Genomic DNA, 19,423 nt, shown 5'->3' on the forward strand with positions numbered 1-19,423 from the left:
GGAACCATTTTATTTCAAATGCAAAAAGGTCCAGGTAAAACGTTTGCTAAAATGGATAACAGAAATCAAAGGAGAAAGCTAATGAAGTCGAATTGAGCTGCATTTTTGTAGCATTGCATAAAGCTTACTTTGTTGCAGCTGTATTTACAAAAGCACAATGCCGATCAAGTGCTTGGCTAAATTATGTTGTAGGTACCTATGTTTGCATCGGGTAATTTATTCCAAATAATTTATCACATGTTTAACACTCCACGAAGAATGAAGCATCGGGCGGAATATTTTGAGGCCATCATGGGACGCACGACTCTGTATCAGAGTTGCACGGCGACCGTTCTCCAACCCATCCCACTTCCATCCAGCCTGTCGCCCCTGGAGACCAGGTTGCCCGTCCCAGGGGGCCAGAAGGGCCGCCACGAACGCACCGTGGCGCCAGGGATCGTCCGCTGCCGCCTCGGGGATGTTTTAATCCCATCGAAGAGCGCCGCCGCCCAGCATGACGTGCTCCGGCTCGGTCGGGTGTGCCGGTGCGTGACGGTCCGTCTCGAGCCCAGACCCCCTATCACCGGACGGTCATTGGCCGGCTCCCTCGGCAGTCGGCCCGCTCATCGGCAGGCGGCCGGCGGCACGCACGAGGTCAGCGCGCCCCGCGACCGGCACCGGTGCGCTGGGCCCCGCTCGGCTGGCCTGACGTGACCTTGCGACCGCGCCCCCCGATACCGCCATGGGCTGGCACCCAGGCCGCACGCCGAGAACAGCATTGGGCGCCGAGGGCTGAGTCCAATTTGAAAGGATTTTCAGAACGCTGCCGCCGTAGATTGGCCTTCTGATGCGCTGGGCCGCGCGCCGGGGTATAATTCGTTGGTGGCCGCTTGGTGAGACCCTGCTCCACCTCATTCATCGCTTCCGGTACAGGCGCTAGGCAGCGCCGAGCGAGCAGAGAACGGCCGGGAAACGAAATGTACCCGCAGCTGATGTCCAACGAAACGGTATTGCTTCTCCAGCCGTCGCCATCGATTTACCATTAGTCTTTATTTCTTCGTCGTCTGGCAGATTTCGGACACTCGCTACGGTATTCGTAACGTGGCTCTCCAACGACAGTACGTGTTCGCGGGCGGTTTCACAGAGCGTCGTCGGACAAAGGCAGCCGCCAAGCCCTGACGACCGCGAAGGAAGCATGCGAGCAGCTTCGCACACATCAGCAGGACTGCAAGGGCGGCCGAGACCGACCGGCGGCGTGGCCTGTGCGCAAGAGAGAGCCGGCAGCGCCCGGCGCCGTGCTCGACGCCGGCATGAGGTCGATCGGGGGAAGAGTGCGTCGAGTGGAGTGCCGTGTATCGCCGACGCCTGCCGACGGCGTGACGCCGCCGTCCGCCACGGCGCCGGGCGCGCAGACGCCGGCGGCGCAGTGACGCGAGCACCTCCCGACGGGCCAGTGACGCGCCCCGCGAGCGCCTCGCGCCGGGCCGGTGACGCGCCCCGCGAGCGCCTCGCGCCAGGCCAGTGACGCGTCCCGCGCCCGCCTGCGTCTGGCGAGCAGTGACGCGTGCCTGACCGCTCGCACACTGACCATGAGCGGGTGAGGCGTCGTCTGGAGACAACCGGCCGAGCCGAGGCGTCCAGTGTGCGCGGCTGCGGCGGGGTGAACTGGCTGGTCCCGCAGCTGCTCCGTGATCGTGTCTGCCGAGTGGGGAGTCAGCGGCATGCATGATCGCCTAGCCAGGCGGCTGTTAATCGCAAATCTTGCTCAATGTGGTCTACATTTTAGATACCGTGGGCGACCGTGCCATACTAGTGTGCTCGACCCATCCTCAGTTCGGTAGCAATAACGAGCGGTGCGAACCCTAGAGCTTCCCAGCGCGCCTGAGTGCGTGTGGATGCCTACCTGTATGCGTGCGTGCGTGTGTGCGTGCGTGCGTGTGCCTGCTCCAGCGTGCGGTCAGCGGCACAGGGGCGTGGTGGGGCGTGCTGTCGGTTGGGGCCATGTTGCCATTTACTCGTGTGACAATCAATAATTGTTTGCTTTCCGAGCTGTCAATTATTTTTGCGAGCGTCAATAAACTCGAAACAGTTTGTTGTTACCCGCCATGTGTGTGTCTGGTTCTGCAGAATCCAACCGTGGAGCATATATACACATACATTCACACAAACACGCGCACACGCACACGCACAAGCACCCATGCATGCATGCACACACGCACGCACACACACACACGCACACACATATGCATACATAAACACGCACACACACACACACATACATACATACAATATAGACACGCATATATATATATATATATATATATATATATATATATATATATATAATCATATGGTTGAGTGGGTGGGTGTAGAGGGGCGGTGCCACCAATTTTGGGTAGGGCGACTGTCGTAAAACCATCAAAGCCGTTCAATTTTTTAAAAAGTCAGGTGAGGAATCAAGAGTATAATGATTGGCGCTCTTCTTAGGGGTCATCGCTATGCAAATTCCCTATGTATCATGCGCTGCACCACCATGAGGCCTGGGGGTGCGGAAACTGGGGAACAGGACAGAGACCGAGGCCCAGAACCTTCTGAAAATCTAGTGTTGACCTCGTGGACGTTGACTGGAAAAAATCAAATGGATCTGTTCCCCTCTCTTCCCAACTTTTAAAGTTGGCACATGCTCCAAGCTGACAGCAAGGTCCTTTCGCAACATCGTAGCTTATTTAGCACAGTGCAGGCTGTCATTTAGGCCAGTTGGCCATAACAGTGTACAAATTTGATAAGCCCGGTGGAAAAAGCGTCACAGTGTTCTATTTCTCATATTTTTGCCCCAGAGCTACGCTTTGGCTTGGCCACCTGATTCAAAGTACTTTTTGTTAATTCTCGTTTTGCTAATCAAAATAGTAAAGTGACTGCTCCACATTTAAAGATATTGAGGCAAGTATCAGCTACGATGAAATAAGATCACTTGTGACGAGCAGCATGCTGTTATGTGCAACAGACTGCTCTAGACAACACAGCGTCACGATTATATGCATCATTATTTGACTGCGTCACGTAAAGTTTGCATGACGTCTGATCGGCTTCCAAACTGGCCGTGCGAATTTGCCACCGCAGCGGACTTACAGCTCTTGCAGCGGACTTGTACCTCCCTTGCAGTATTTCAACTTGCTCTGTCTTGGCTTTCTCTTGTACATATTTTCCGTGATTCTGTATCATTTGCTTCCATGAGCATTATGGCGCTATTTGTAAGTTTTTTCGTTTCCCGGATTTATTTTCATTACAACTGGTGCAAATGCATCATACCTTTCTGCACCATGCTTCATAAAACATGATGCATGTTCGAAGCTTGCATTTACCACATTATATTGGTTGAAAACCATTTCAAGTCCGTTGTTGCCAGATGTGATGCCAACGTTGTTCAGACACGAACAACTCCATGATCATATTTTCGTGGCCTTGGGTACCATATGACCAATGAGTTAGAGCATTCGCACCGCGTTTTTTTGGCGTCATGCTTGCCGGGCTGTCCTTGAAAAGGTCTGCACAAGTTCGCGGCCGTGAGCTCAGAAACCAGAGTATTTTAAGTCTTTAAAAGAGCAGGGCTGTGACCTGCACTGACTGAACTTTAAAATTACCATCTCTACCATCTCTCAGATTACCAATCTACTTGAACTCCTTCCGGGTCTGCATCACTGTCGTTTATGGTACGACCATAAGCACGGCGCAACGTTCTATAACGTGACGCGCTTATTCTGGCAACAGCAGCTCCAACATAACCTTGGTTCACCGGAAGAAAGCGATGGCCGTGACTCACTCGTGCTGCATTGATGCCCCTCTGCGTCACCATTAAGCGAAGTCAATATTCAGCCGCTGTCGCGCGCTGAACCTGCGCTCAGCTGTGACTCAGCTGGCGGACTAGGTCATGAGAAGACGCAGAAGTGTGACGACTTCTGTGTCGGTTCCCGCGCGTTGCGCCCCACATTGCGGAGAACATATGATGCCACCGCCTATTGATTATATGATATATAATGCCGCCGCCGCCGCCATATATGATTTCCTCTTTGCACCATGCCTGGCTACGTCACTGTATTTTCTTGCATTTTTTTGCATACTGTAGACTAGGTCAAGTGATCTCATTTTGAAAAAGAAGTATTTTTACCACTGTTCATTTACGTACATACCCATCTTTCACTAAAAGCATGATGTAAATGGATATTTGGCAAATGGCTAGGTTGCGGTTGCCCCATGCGTCTTCGATGGTGGGTGCCTGGGTGCCCTGGGTGCCTCCGTATGTTTGATACTCACAGCTCCAACGCCATCAAGAAAATGTATGTTGCGGGCCAGAAAAGACGGAAGAAACCGATGAACGGGGGCCTTGTCAGGTTGCATGAGCGGCATGCTGTTTTATCGCCTTTCTAATTGGTGCGAATGGGAGCCATTTGTGACCTCATTAAAAATCCTCAAGTGCACCGTAAAAATAAAACGACACAATGCCCCAAGACATTTTCAGCACCATTTCCCCGGACTCGAGGCCAACATTTTCCCCAGAGGACCGAATGTCAATTTTCTTCGAAATCCTCCGAATTCAGGCAGCATTCCCGTGAAATTGCCCAGCACCTTTTGTAAACATCTTGCCTCAGGTGGCCATATCTCCTCTTTGCGCCATACTTTGCTACGCCACTGCGTCTTTTTTGCATTTTTTGTACACTGTTGACTAGGTCAAGTGATCTCATTTTCAATAAGAAGTATTTTTACGACTATTCTTTTACGTACATACTCATCTTACACTAAAAGCATGATGTAAATCTACTTGAATTTATTGTTTTATAAGTTCCAGGATTAGAAAGATAGGAAATATGCCAAAAATGCGTCTGATTGGCAGTGATGTTGGAAACACGGACCCGACCTATGCGGCAATGTGAACAGTCCGGCCATCCACTGTTGGATTGTTCGCTGAACGCCATTTAGTTACAAATTATAAAATCATAAAATTTTCGCAAGCTTAAAGAAACAGACAATGCGTATGCATGATATAACTGCATGGTACTGCAGTAATCACCAAATTCTCGGTCTTGACCTCAAACTGACCCTGACTATTTAAATTACCTGCTTGCAAATTTACTTTTGCCCTCGCGTACAAAACAATTGCATGAAGGCGTACTATTTTACATCTAGCGTCGTCGCCATTTTCTTGTCTGAGTCGTAATACAGCAGGCGGAACGGGTTTCCGTTCCCCGGCCAAGCCCGGCTCAGACCCCGTCTCCATTTCAAATTGGAGCTGAATCCCACTCAAAAACTGTTCAAAAGACAGTTGTTTAAAGATGTGGTAATGCTGTGATATAATCTAGTTATGACAGCAACATTCACAAAATTGTCCATCAAATTCCTCGTTTGCAGCGATGACAAAACAACATGCTCTATAATAACGCCATTATGCGCGATGCCTGCGCACAAAATGTTTCAAAGTGCACAATGAACAGGAAGTACATGCCAGTTTTCGGATTCGTGTTTATTTGTGTCCTAACTTGCCGCAAAACACGACAGTGAACGCAGTGATAATACGTGATGGTCATTGAGATAGGGCATACGACTATAGCAGTCATGCCGGGAGAATTCAGGATATTGCATTTAGGTGTGTGTGCTACAATTTCATAGCAACATTCATCATTCCCTTAAAATATGTGTAACATTCGGTTGTAACATATAATGATAGCTGATAAGTGATTTGTACCTTACTGTGATATTTACAGGTTGCCAGGCCAGGATGATGTTGAAATGACCTAATCTGGCCTTAAAATCCAGGCATGGAGGCACGGAAGACTTCGTGCTCTGCCAGTGCAGGGGAATAATGACGAGCAGTCTTTTGGATGTTCTAGTAGCCTTGTAATGGTATTTGAACAAGGCAATCCTACCGGTGTGAGGAGGCTGCATTACGTAAAAATTGCCAGCACGGACACCGTAGTGAATATCTGCGAAAAAATGCATTTCATCTTGCAGGAAGGCAGCTACGATAGACGAGACTGCCTTCTATCCGATGATGGGAGGACGCGTTGCCCTTCTCCGTTGGCGCCGCCCCTTAACCCCCCCCCCCTCCATATATATATATATATATATATATATATATATATATATATATATATATATATGAATCTCTCTCTCTCTCTCTCTCTCTCTCTCTCTCTCTCTCTCTCTCTATCTCTCTCTCTCTCTCTCTCTCTCCTCTCTCTCTCTCTCTCTCTCTCTCTCTCTCTCTCTCTCTTCCTCTCTCTCTCTCGTTCCCTCTCTTTCTCTCCTGGGCATTTTACCGGCCAGATAGGAGGCATTTCTTCAGCTCAGCGGCTTAAGGAAACTGCAGCAATTATGCTTGTGGACTCCTGCGCATGATGGCCAGTACAAACCTGCACGAGCTGCTACGATCTCAGTGAAGTGGGGCTGTTCTCAATCCAGCCAGCAGCCGACCTATTATTGTCTCATAACCAGAACTGGAACATAACGTCACGCAATTATTTATCAGCATGCAGTTCAGTGTTCCTGTGTTGGAAACCTAACGGGATGGCGTTCACCAAAAACCTGCTTTTGAAGTGAGAAGCGAAAAGCACTCACATCTACCCTGATCTTTCATATTTTCTGTTGTGGATCATGTTTCGTTTTTGTCTTTTCCGCTGTACAGATCCTTCGAAGTTTTGACCTTAAAGGAAATGCTTCTCACTTGCCTGTAGACTGAACTAAGATGGTCAATTCGAAGCCAATAAAGGACCCGTAATTTATATCAGGAGCCATTTCATCACATAATTACCGAAATCATAATTTTCTTCTTAAAACTATGACCCAAGTAAGACTTGAGAATAATGGTCTACGCACTTTTCCACGGCCTATTCCACAGCCCGATTGTGTAACGGGAAGTGTCAGGTGACCAGGAATGACAGCTCCGACGGTCAGAGCCCTGACCGCGAACGGCCGCCGCCAATCAGCTGTCAGTTGGACGTTGTGCCGCGCTTTGTGCTGCAACGGGGCCAAATGTTGTCTTCCGCAGCAGAATGATACCTGATACCTCCAGCATGTTTTTCAAGAGCACTTTGCATGACCTGCTCCTGCATACCATGTTCAATCCTGGTTTTGTTTTCACATCTTTGATAGTCTTTGGTGGTGATTACCCTACAACACTTTTCCGCTCTGACGCGAGCACCACGTCACGTTACTTTATCACCCTAACGTTGCAGTCTGTGACGCTACGACCGAGTCCAGGCGCCAAATCTTGAATGCCAGGCGTTGGGGCTATTCAAGCCCGGACACTTCATGTTCGAATATTTCTTATTGCTCTGTGACAAGAAAAGGTATACATCTCGTCTTGTTGGATCGATCCCTTTACTAAGAGGGGAAAGGGTTATGTGGAATGAGGCATGGCCTTGTGCATTTCCAACAGCTTCCGATTGTTGGCAATTGTTGAATTAAGGAGGGAAATCAACCAAAAGTGAATTAAAATGAAGGTCCGACAATTATTGATGCCCTGGAGGCGCAGCAAATCATTAATTCTACTTCTGCAATGGTTTACTAGGATTAAAAACACGATGACTATTCAAACGCGCGACCGTAATTTACCTACATGAGCTTATCTTTTGTTCCCGGACGTTGTCCAGACAGTTAAAAGTAAACCAAAATCGTGCAGATGTGCCTGCTTTTAAAGAATACCAAAAAGTTGACTTCTTTCTTGCACGACCGATCCCAGCCGGAGACGGTGTGCCCTCAGGCAGCACGCCACAGGCCGCGTCGCCCCGCGTCTGCGGCTGCGCGGCACTCTGTGGCCACCGCGCTCCGGCTTCGGGCCTTATCGACCGGAGCCGGCAGGCAGCGGCGCCGGAGGCACCTCTCGCGGCCCCCGGGCGGCCCACCAGCCCGGCCGGCGGCGCACCACGCCGATTGGCTGCGGGTCACCTGTGTCGGTGTGCGGCGGGGGTCACTGCCCGGACTGCGCTGGCCAGTGTCATTGCTGGCTGCCGGTCACCTGTGTCGGGGCGCGGCGGGGGTCACTGCCCGGACGGCGCTGGCCAGTGTCACTGCTGGCTGCCGGTCACCTGTGTTGGTGCGCGGCGGGGGTCACTGCCCGGACGGCGCTGGCCAGTGTCACTGCTGGCTGCCGGTCACCTGTGTTGGTGCGCGGCGGGGGTCACTGCCCGGACTGCGCTGGCCAGTGTCACTGCTGGCTGCCGGTCACCTGTGTTGGTGCGCGGCGGGGGTCACTGCCCGGACTGCGCTGGCCAGTGTCACTGCTGTCTGCGGGTCACCGCTGCTCGCCGCTGTGCTGTCCCATCCACCGCTGTCATGCTGCTGTGGCGGATGGAGCCGGCTTGTCTAGTAGGGGTGTCTTTGTTATGATATAGGCGCTTAACTTACGTAGAAATAGCTATTCTGCTGTTTCATAGGAATGAGAGTGGGTTTGACCAGCTGGGACCAGTTCCAAGGGCAATTGACAGGTGAGGCAGCCACGTGCAAATGCGATGTGGTCAAGGAGTAGAAACACACATTTTTGGCGTACCTCAGCAATGCTCCTGTAATGATTTGGTTCAACAAATGCTGGTAGACACGAGTCCCGTATACGCAAACGTAAGAGCGTAGCGATGCATACAAAAGCTAGCTGACGCTAAGAAGCAGGCGATAACGCATACTGGAAAATGGAGTCACTCATTTCTGTACACAGTTACATAGCACCTTTGGCACCGCTTTGGGGTAACAATAATTTGTCTTGCGTTCATTCAATATCAGGCAGCAACGTCCCCATCAGTCGGCAAGCGCGGACAGATAATATACACTGACGGCTTTACGAACCTGAAGGGTGTAGATTTACTTGGATAAGATCACATTCTGTTTGACTGAACCCGATAGCACATATGCACGGACATCACACACGCAGCAGAACAGGCGACGTGAATTCTCAGTGTCCAGCTCGCCATGTCCGCGCACCGTCCAACCGCAACAGCGCTGCGAGACACTCGGGATATGCCGGAACAATGACCAACACTAACTCCCTCAAACTAACAAATATGTGTTTTCAGTGAACGATTCCCTTATAGCTACTGCGTTCAGTCTTAAACGATATTTACAGTCACCGATGACTAGAAGCATAACATCCGAAATCGCAGCACTCCGAATCACGCACTATAGTTAGAATATTCCCAAAAAGCTACGTGCGTAGTAGTCATGTGCCATTTGTGCTACATCTGCAAAACGTTGTTCGGGGTTCACAACAATTGTTCCAAGCTGCTAACGCTTACAAAAAAACATGAAAAAACACGGTTCTACAACATACCATACCGATATGTTATCAGCAATCCGCATGCTGTTCTTCATCGTAAATTATATGCTCATGTCGTTTGAAATTCTCTTAGTAGCATATTACACAATAGCCGTTTTCACGAAGGATTAAGATGCAAAAACATTTAAATTTTTAAAGGTTTTTCAGCGTTCATTTTCCAATCACACACCTTTTATGAGCGATAATTGGTGAAAAATGTTTTACAGAGATTTGAGGGCAGGGTCACAGACGCAGCGTTTGATAAAATTTCGGTTAGTTGGCTACAGGATGCTTTTATGGACAGGTGTGATCTCAGTTTTTTCTTACCGAAGCTTTTCAAACCTTATAAAAACGTTTCATGGCATCTCTGACGCGGACGCAACATAAAAGACTCCTATATCCTATCGGCCATGCTTATAGGTATGCGTTACTTACAGAGCTTACTTACGGTATTTACAGAGCTTACGGGGCTTACATTTCTTAACATGATCCAAGATGAATGATCCTTGAATGAAGTGATAATCAAAGCCCATCTTGTTCCAAACAACACCGGTGTAAACAATAATGGGAAGCCGGCATCCATCGCCCTCGACCGACGCACATCGCTGATTGCCAAGCAAAGTATTTTCCTAGAATTTGGATGAACTAAAGGCATGAGCTGAAGAAATATCTATAAATGCTCTCCCTTAATGTAGCAAGTTTGTTTTCATTTTGTACATGAAGTTTACCTGTTTCATATTAATGGAATTGCATGTAAGCATGATTTTCCTTGTCAGAATGTTTATTATGTACTAAAACTTTATAGAAACATTTCAAACCTTTTTTAAAAACTTTTCGGTGCATTAACCCATCGTGAAAACGGCTAATATGAAAGTTGCACAAAGGCATATTTTGTACGGCAAGAAGAATGATTATGCATTGCACGTTTCCGTCTTCAGATGTATTTTATGAGCAGCGTAAAAACGTCTACTGGTTTTTAATTTGCTTACAACAAACATCGGTGGAATCTTTCCAGAGACATCCAAAGCACATAACAAATAACCACCGGTGACTCGCGAATCAGTCCGAATGTACTTAAACGGAGTGTCCGAATGCATGCTTGGAAACTATTCAACGACTTTAATAAAATAGTGTTACTATGAGTATATATTGAGCAAATATTCAATCGAGACGTTCAAATTTGACAGCTCGCACAAGCGTCATGATGCAGGCATCGATCCATGGGCGCCATTGTTGTCAAAAGCATTGTTATGTGATCGTATTATTCATGCTGCCGTGCATTCCTCGAGTAGCCACCACACGAATGGCTGGCTGGCGTCAGCCTGCGTGCGTTTCGAGGTGTTCTTTAAGTTTGGCTTTCAGACGCCGTCAGGCATTGCTGACGTCACAGAACACTTCCGTGACGTCATCAAGTGACGACGTAATGCGGAACATTTTTGCAATTCGCCTTTGAAATTTTGCTATTTAGGGAAGTTTTTGAACCATGAAAGCATACCAATAGCTATAATTAAAATTTTCCATCATATCTGACGCTTGCCTCAATTTCTTCACTGTGGAACATTCCTTTTAAGATTATTGTCCCATCTAGCGTTGAGTACACAGTCTGAGCCTGATGTATTGTCTAAAGCCAACGTCCTGCCCATGCCTGCCCAAATACACAACAGTTAACACTGATCAGCAGACATTGGGTGGAACTGAGAACAGCCCGTCACACGAAGCCCACTCATACAGTTCAACGCCACACTTGACGTGGTAGAGTTCGCTTGCACGTTTGCGCGGCCGACGCGTCGAGAATACTCGCCGGCCGGAAACGAAGCACAGTGAAGCCGGCGACTGGGGGAGGTGCCGGTGAGGGCGACCGATGCCGGGCTAGATGGCGCAGCGCCGCTGGCGCCGGCGTTCAGCCCCGGTATCTGGGGTCACTCGTCGGCACCTTGATGTTGGAGAACTGGGTGTCGATCGACTCGCGCGTGTCGTACAGTGACGGCGCCTGAAAGATGATGGCCACCGCGCCGAGCACGCAGGCCAACGTGAACAGCCACAGGAAGAGCCGGTCCAGCACCATCGCCACGTACTTCCAGTCCTGGATGATCTGGAACAGCGACGGCGGCAGCTGACGCGGCGTGGGGCACGGCGCGCAGCAGACGCGGTGCACCACCGACACCAACGACACCACCGACACCAACAACACCACCGATACCAACGACACCGATCCGCAGCGGCGCGGCACACCTGACACACGCTCCATGTCGCCTGCAAACGCATTCGGTGATGCCACGGGCTTAAACAGATTGCACAGACTCGGAAATCCCCATATAATGCTGCACTAATGACCAGCATTGGAGTGTTATGACACCTCTAGGCATGGATCCACCACTCCAGGGATTACCGATATCATTGAAGCGACGCAGCGTCTTGCAAAACGCCATCGGGGCGGGGGTGTGGAATCCATACCGTGATGTCTGGCGTGGGTCACTGGTCTCGCCCTGTTGCCCCTAATGGACTCAATCGCGGAGAAAACAAGATTTGTTAGCTGGAACAGATACTTAGGCGGATGCCACTGCGATGGCATTGCTCTGATTCGCATTGCACTGTGTTGGAATGGGATCGTCATATTTACATCAATTAGAAGGCATTTTATCTCCGTTAGTGGCCAATTTATGCAAGTTTCGTGTGGTTAGGAACGTAGAGATGAATGATCGATTTATAACAATTTGTTAGCGCGTATCGGGATCATCCCCTCGCTCGGCCGCGCCAGTTTCACGAGCGGGGGCGAATTGAATCACGACTCTCGTGGCGCCCAGCGGTCGCAATCTCCAGCGAACGACCCCCGGCACGCAAAGCCGCTCTGAACGGCCGACCGAGGCTCGCTGTGCGGGCTCGCGGCGGCGATAACGGCGCGCAGTCGGCGCCTCCGCCGAGCGCCGCCCGATCGGCTCTGAGCCGGCTCCGCTAGCCGTGGCCGCCCCCCCCCCCCCCTCCCCTCCCTCATCGAGATCGGTTAACGACCGAGCCCTCCCTTATCGGTTGGCGGCCGAAACCCCTTTCTCGCAACGCGCCGCCCACACCCATCGGTTAGAGGCATCTGGTGAGCAGCTGAACAAAACAGTATACGGACAGGCTGTGAGCAGACTGCGCTCGGTGGCCACGGCGGCACGGCAGCCACGCAGGCGGCATGCAGAGCCAGACGCGTGCACCGCACCCCCAGCGACACGCTGGCAGAGGCGCACAAACAGCGCCGGCCGCCAGAGCTCGGCTGCCCGACAAGGAGCATGGCAGAGCGGTGCCAAGTTCGAGGCTGAAACAGCCGCAAGCGGAGATGCAGGAGTTGAGACAGGGGTGCCGGAAAGAGTCGGCGTGTTCAGCAGACAAATGCGTGCATAGAAGGGGGTTCGGTTGGTGTGGTGGCTCGTGCGGGGTGGGGGTCGTCCGGCGCCTACCTGGGAGTCAATAGCGTGATGAGAGCCGTGGAAATAGGAACTGCAAATAATGCAGATAGGAAGTTAAGTTTCAACCTACATCGAAAGAAGTTGAGACGCAAGTGGCAACACCATTCAACGTAACAAAACATAAACATATGAACATAAACTGTGCGCTGGGAACACAGCCAACCTAATAACCGCTGAGAAACAAAATAACTGCAAGCTGGGTGAGTGAGATCTGGACAACTTCGGAAAAATGTATGCAAGTTAACAGACGAGAGCGGGGTGTTTAGACCTGCGACTCTGGATGCCAATCACCGTAAGTGGGTAGGGCAGGGGGAGTCCGCATGGGTGCAAAGCCGTCACCACACGAGCACCAGCAGGCTTAGCCCTCTTCGAACAGCCACGGGCGCGGGCAGAACACGAGCGTCGTCCGCGGCGGCGGGCGGCGCAGCCAGCCACGAGAAAACCAAAGGAAACGCTGTCGCTGCTCACCAGACCGTGTGTATTAGTGCGGGGCGGCTGGAGGCACTTACTGGCACTGTTGCTGGCTGCGGTCCTGTTGTATGGACATTCACAACGCTCTTTGGTAGTGACGTTAGCGCTTACCAAACGCTAACAGCATTGGCATTAAAGCTCGGTCGGATAATGGCATCACTGGAGAGATTGATGAGTGTTTCAAGAACGTTGTCAACATCGACCGATCAGTCGTCGCCGCACGCAGGCGTTCACGCATGTAACTTGTCATCTCACCCGAGCTGCGATCCCTCCTTCGCTGACTGTTGCAGAAGAATATGCCAAGTAACCAGGTAACCAAGTAAATAACCAAAACCGAGACATCAGCCACTCACCGCATTTGTAACCACTACGCCGTCCGGTGAGTGGCGAATCATTTGATCACAGTGACTCGAACCGACGGATGGACCTTCCAGTTCTACCGCTGATCTGAGCTTCTGATAGTCAAATATTCATACATCTACTTGGCAGATTGGGCAGGACTCGAAGGCGTACCGGTATTGCATGAAAACGGTCCGGCTCATCACTTACTGGGAGCAGAAATTGAATTAACCCGATAAGCTTAAGTCTTTGTCAGGACAGCTTCCAAGTTTAAAGCGGTAGAAAGCGGCTTTATGCAACAACCATATCTTACTTCCTACATCAATAAATTAATTACATTACACATCAAAGTACTTATGTTCACGCTGGCTGTTCTGGCCACACTATTTTTTATCACGTCTGACCACGATTGGCCCCACCTTAAAATGAGTGCATTTTGTATGTAATACGATATATATCAACTATTTGCAGCAAAACATTTCAGGTTGTGGCCTCACATAGATTCCAAATCGTCAATGTCAGAATTAGTTTCGTATTTTTTTCACCGCTGGCTCTTACTCTCTGACATATCCCGACTTGAAGGCATTGCGATGCTCAGTGGGTGACCGAAATGTTAATTCCTATTGACCTTAGTTTCTCCCATGCCTTGCACATTTGAAAAAAATATCCTGAACACTCGCTATAGGTTTGTATTAATATGTTGTTTTCAAGGTTCGTTTTGCCTGAAGACCAAAACATAAAAAAATGTTTGGCTAAAGGGAGTGTTTCTCATTTGTATGGGGTTTTGTAGTCTATAGCCATCGTGAATATCGTACGGTACGGTTCACAGTCCTGCCTTCCTTTAGACTAAAATCCCCTAGCTTCTTAACTACACGCCCGCTTAGCTAAGAAGATGTGCAAACTATTGCAGACTATTTCGTGGAGACCTTTTCATTTTCACCCAGGCATCCATGTCATTCATAACGTTATTCAAATCCTGCCATTCCATTAGCCGTGCGGCGAACAAGACCAAGAAAAATATAACTGTCTTATCGTTTATGTGTGGTGTGCGTGAACACGTTTTCAGATGTAACGATCGTCAATTGGCTCTCGATCAATGTTGTGCGAGGTGCGACGACGCAACCAAAAAAATGACGCATTGAGGAGCATATTCACTCAACAGGGAAACCGTGCTGTTTACAGCAGTCTTTCCCACTTACTCCACTCAATCACTCCACTTTTTCACAGCCTGCCAGTAGTTATAAGTGAGCTTATTTCATCGCATACAATGTTTCTAAAGTGGTGCAGTGCTTGTGCAACGTAAGGCATGGCAAGTATTAAAAGGCAGTAAAGATGATCTTCTTTCAATGATTTATGTGATATCCGTTAAGCAAGTTGCATTCTTAATGAGTTTTTGGTCACGGATCTTGCTCACAGAATTGAAAAGCTCGACTTCTTGTTAAATCAAAGTTAAAGTGAATATGTATTTGAAGTTTTCGTTTCTGTGAGCAAGGTCCGTGATCGGAAATATGTCAAAACGCAGCTTACTTAATGAGTATCGCGTATATAATAATTTAGAGAAGCCATCTTCATTTACTTTCCATATCCGATGCTTGATTAGATGTCTTCAAATGCGGAACGTTCCCTTTAAAAAAGAGGTATAGCTTAACGCAATAATGAAAGCAAACGCTTATAGTAGATGCTGAAACTTGCTTAACTTCCAAATTCCCAAGTAGTGAGGACTTCTGGCGAAGCATGAGGTGTACATGGCGTTTCGAGTGCTGGCGCTTCTGTTAGAACGTGCAGCCTGCTTCAAACGGTTCGTCCGTCACCCAGAATTTCACCCAGTCACAAACTCACCGCAGAAGGGCTCCACACATCCTCCATTGCTTCAGAACCATCACGCCGAACGACGTGCACCCGAACCCTGAAGCACGCGAACCAGCCTGACGGAGGACCTCCTGCAAGTGCCCCCATCCGCCCCGAAAAGTGCCATTTTACGGACCATTTAACTGCCTCAAGCCCGGCGCCACGTCCATGCGATACTGAGCATGCGCAGTAGCTGTTTCGCCGACGGCAGCGGCGCACCACACGACAGGCAGGCAGTCACCTACCAATGGACGCGTGTCGGCCGGTTTAACGCTTTACATGCCCACCTCCTCGGGCTCGCCCGGGGACGGCGAATAGATGCCGATGGTACTTTCGTCGAGGTCTATGGGGCGACTATAGTCGTACAGGGAGGGCGCCCGCAGGAAAATGAGCGCCGTGCCGGCGACGTTGGAAGTGAGGAAGAGGAGCAGGAAGAGGCGGTCGAGTACGAGCGCCGCGTACTTCCATTCCTCGCGAGCCTGAAATCACGCAGTCACCTTACGGTCCGTCCTGCAGCGGCAGACACAGAGACAGCGCACGGAGCGGGCTGGGGCGGCTGGAGAAGTCACACAACGGTCCGGGGCTGGGGCAGTTGGATGGCCCAAACAGCAGGCCGGGGCTGGTGCACCTCGAGGAGTCACACAGCGGGCTGGGGCTGGGCAGCTGGAGCCACACAGCGGCCTGGGTTGGAGCAGCTCGAGGAGCCACACACAACAGCGGATCTGGGCGGTACCGGCGGCACCAGCTGACGTGTGTTTACGTTTATCATGCAGACCGAAAACCTGATTAGAGCAAAGCAGGATGGGGATCTGCCGCTGGGTAATCAAACATGTTTGAGAGGGCCGTGACAAAAAAGGTCAGCCAGTAACAAGGTCACCGAGTAAGAGACCTCGTGATCATTCGCTACTTACCGCGCTATTTTTAACATCTAACTAGATGTTTAAGACTGCTCAAAGTTCAGAGAATGCACATGTGCTAAGAGCTGCTTCAAAAAGTGCCGATGAAAATAATAAAACGTGACGTCATTGCATGGATGGAAAGATAGGTATGCTTGGCAATGCCCTCATTGAGGTAATCTAGATGTAGAAGCAGTTTAATGTGGTACCTTGTTTATTTGTCTGTTTGAAAGAGGATAGGGAACCAGACCACACTTAAAACATTCCTTCATGACTTATCTCTCCACCCATTGCAATGTGATGGAATTAATTCAATAAACCAGAGGGAAAAGTGAAATGTGCATTAACTTGTGACTTTTTCCTGCTTTGCAACAGGTGCAACTGACTACGAAACATCCAGAAAACACACACTGAATGGCGAAGGCTGTGTTCGGTACTGAGCTACCTCGTTGGTTTTGTCTTCCTCCTTAATGTGCCGGGCTATGAACTGTACACCCTCCAGCGCGCGCTGTACCTCCGGAGAGTACTGTGGTTCCTCGCTGCTGCAGCCGAATATATCTGCCAAGCACACAGCCCCCCGTGACGGCTGCATCACCCCCCTGACACGTCCACATCCCCCTGGCACGTCCCGAGAACGGCTCAGTTATTCATGCCTGACACAGAACCTACAGTTATGCAGCAGCGTCACTGAAGTGTGAAGCTGACACGTCGCACACGTCAGGACTTCTGTCCGTAAATAAATACTGAGAGCTGAAAGAACAGCGAGCAAGGTCATCTGCAAGGCTGAAGCGCATAAATAACTCAGCATGACATGTGCTTCAGCATTATATGCGCATCACATCATGTGCTTCTGCACGTGACGCCACACGGCGCTTGACCATTTGCTGTGGCCGTCGCCTACCGAAGAGGCTGTTATTAAGATCACTATCTTGGAGTTTCCGATTCCGTCTCAGGGTGGCCACCACCGCGGCACACGGACCGGCGGGCCGACCCACGCTGGCCCGCGACACCGCGGGATTACGACACGCTGGCTAACGACATCACACGACACGCTGGCTAACGACACCACGGGCCGGCCCAGGTCGGCCGGTGCGGGGCGGCGGCGACATGCCGTACCGCATGCTCGCCAACAGCCGAGCTATGCCTGGCGTCAGACCTGAGCTTTGGGCACCGCAGCCGCCGTTGATCTTGAAGGCCGATGGCGTGGAGTCGTCGGCGTACGGGTCCCGGAACGTGTCGCTGCAACAGACGGACGCCCGGTGGAGGTGAGGAAACAGTGGGCGTCGACCTCTCGCGGCACCGCCCTGGGCACACGCTCGAACAGCGAGGCGCCCTCTGGAGGTGCGGAAGCCGCGGGCGTCGACCTTTCGTGGCCTCGCCCAGAAAGCACATCTGAAGAGCGAGGGGCGGTGACGGGTCGTCCGCGGCTCTCTCGGATCGGCGCGACGCTGCGATGTACTGCTCTCGGGGAGGGATGCATTCTCCATTTTAGACGGCCCCTATCATCCTGTCGCTTTCCTTAAGTCTTTTCTCTTTTTCCCAGCGTCCAGCACTTCCACGGCAGTCTATAGTCCGTTTATTTCTTTCATAAAAGGCGCCACCACCCCTAAAGCACCCGGCTCCCTTCGCCGTGCATCTATGCGCCTCCTCGGCAGTCACTGCTCTCCCCCTTCATTACAACAGCAGAACCTTCTGACCCATTGCAACATCCACAATGCGCCCCTAGTCAGCTACCTTTCCCGTCGCCCCCCCCCCCTCCCCCGTCTCTCCGCCTGTCCGTCCCGGCGCCGCCGCCCACCCTCGCTCCCATCCGCGCCGACTGGTGCGCGGAGCGGATCCATCAGAGCGCCGGGGGCGGTGTCGACGCCGACGGCTCGTCGTCAGGTCGCACCTGCTTCCAGTCCGCACGGCGGCGGCACGTGGCCGGGCACGGGACCACCGCCCGGTCTATACCGGCCGTGGTGAGGGTGTCAAGTGGAGAAAGAGAGAGAGAGAGAGAGAGAGAGAGGAAGAGAGAGAGAGAGGAGAGAGAGAGAGAGAGAGAGAGAGAGAGAGAGAGAGAGAGAGAGAGAGAGAGAGAGAGAGAGAGAGAGAGAGAGAGAGAGGAGAGAGAGAGAGAGAGAGAGAGAGAGAGAGAGAGAGAGAGAGATACCGCGCGAACACGGGTGTGTTACATGCGGTGATAATGCTGATGGATGTCAGTATGTGAATTAGTTGACCGACGTCGAATGCAGACCAAATTATCGACGCCTTGAGAACACTCGGTAAACACCGATGTGAAACGACACAGTGTACGTATACAGGCTGCATTCAGCTGCGTCCCGTCGGGAGCGGATAATGGTCTAAGCGGCTTACGAAACGGCTCCCAAACCAGAAATTACTTGAGCTGGCCGTCGGTCATAGGCCCAGCAGCGGAGGTAAGCGCCATTATATCGCGCTACTGCGTGACCATACGTACTCCCACTACCCAACCCATATAGCCCGGCACAATGGCGACCCTAATGGGCCGCCCTGACGGGGAGTAGTCATGAAAACAGTCTGATGAGGCAACAGCCCTCCGGTCCGCATCAGGTACAGGTACGCGATTATCTTCCAACGGACGACACCGACGCGCCGCCGGCACATCTGGGGTGAAGGAAGCGCAGTCCCGACGGCGCTCCGCACTGCGACGTGCCTTCCCGGAGGCGGCAGAATGCGCGCCACTGCGCGGTGTGTACGCCGTGCGCGTGCAGTGACGGCCTCACCCGGACATGTACTCGGCGCCGGCCGTGCACACGTGGTCGTGCAGGTGCGTCTTGGGGTCGAAGCTCTGGCGGCGCGGGCCGTACAGCGGCCGCCGCATCAGCAGAAGCCGCGGCATCAGGTACAGGAAGATGCGCCGCACCCACGGCGCCATCTTGTGCGTGGCTGGCGACCTGGCCATTGGATGACACGGAAGTTTACATGCACGTCAGCATCAAAAGGTTCTTTGCAGCAGCAGCATCATGGTCTTGTCCGAGTTATGTTCACGCATAACACTTGGGCAGGACATTTTTGCATTGCCCATGTTTGGACGTAGTTTGAGATACAGGCTTTACCGGCACCCGCATCGTTCACATATGGGTACAAAGAGGTAATATTAAAACCCGTCTTGGAAGAAGATGTTC

General features: G+C 51.2%; 2 protein-coding genes across 3 annotated transcripts in view; one reads left to right on the forward strand and one right to left on the reverse strand.

Annotated features, from left to right (window-relative positions):
• The window catches only part of LOC119100304 (uncharacterized), a gene marked incomplete at its 5' end in the record, with an annotated part of 121,517 nt that overhangs the window by 94,976 nt on the left and 7,118 nt on the right, over nucleotides 1-19,423 (forward strand). The window contains 4 exon segments of the mRNA XM_037223410.1: nucleotides 613-659; nucleotides 1,124-1,310; nucleotides 1,497-1,576; nucleotides 7,733-7,959. Of these exon segments, the coding sequence (XP_037079305.1) occupies nucleotides 613-659; nucleotides 1,124-1,310; nucleotides 1,497-1,576; nucleotides 7,733-7,959 (541 nt within the window).
• LOC119101590 (acetylcholine receptor subunit beta-like 2) lies at nucleotides 9,570-19,189 on the reverse strand. 2 transcript variants are annotated; one of them, XM_037224938.1, is made up of 5 exons: nucleotides 19,022-19,189; nucleotides 17,434-17,516; nucleotides 16,723-16,835; nucleotides 15,627-15,860; nucleotides 11,255-11,366 (listed from the first exon to the last, which is right to left on the reverse strand). In XM_037224938.1, the coding sequence occupies exons 1-4, from the start codon at nucleotides 19,171-19,173 to the stop codon at nucleotides 15,657-15,659; spliced, it is 552 nt and encodes a 183-aa protein (XP_037080833.1). In that variant the 5' UTR covers nucleotides 19,174-19,189; the 3' UTR covers nucleotides 11,255-11,366; nucleotides 15,627-15,656. The 2 variants fall into 2 exon arrangements, with proteins under 2 accessions (XP_037080834.1, XP_037080833.1); XM_037224939.1 differs by lacking the exon at nucleotides 15,627-15,860 and having other exon boundaries at nucleotides 9,570-11,366.

The sequence above is a fragment of the Pollicipes pollicipes genome, unplaced genomic scaffold, assembly GCF_011947565.3.
Source record: "Pollicipes pollicipes isolate AB1234 unplaced genomic scaffold, Ppol_2.1 Scaffold_4881;HRSCAF=5763_pilon_pilon_pilon, whole genome shotgun sequence".
Taxonomy (NCBI): domain Eukaryota; kingdom Metazoa; phylum Arthropoda; class Thecostraca; order Pollicipedomorpha; family Pollicipedidae; genus Pollicipes; species Pollicipes pollicipes.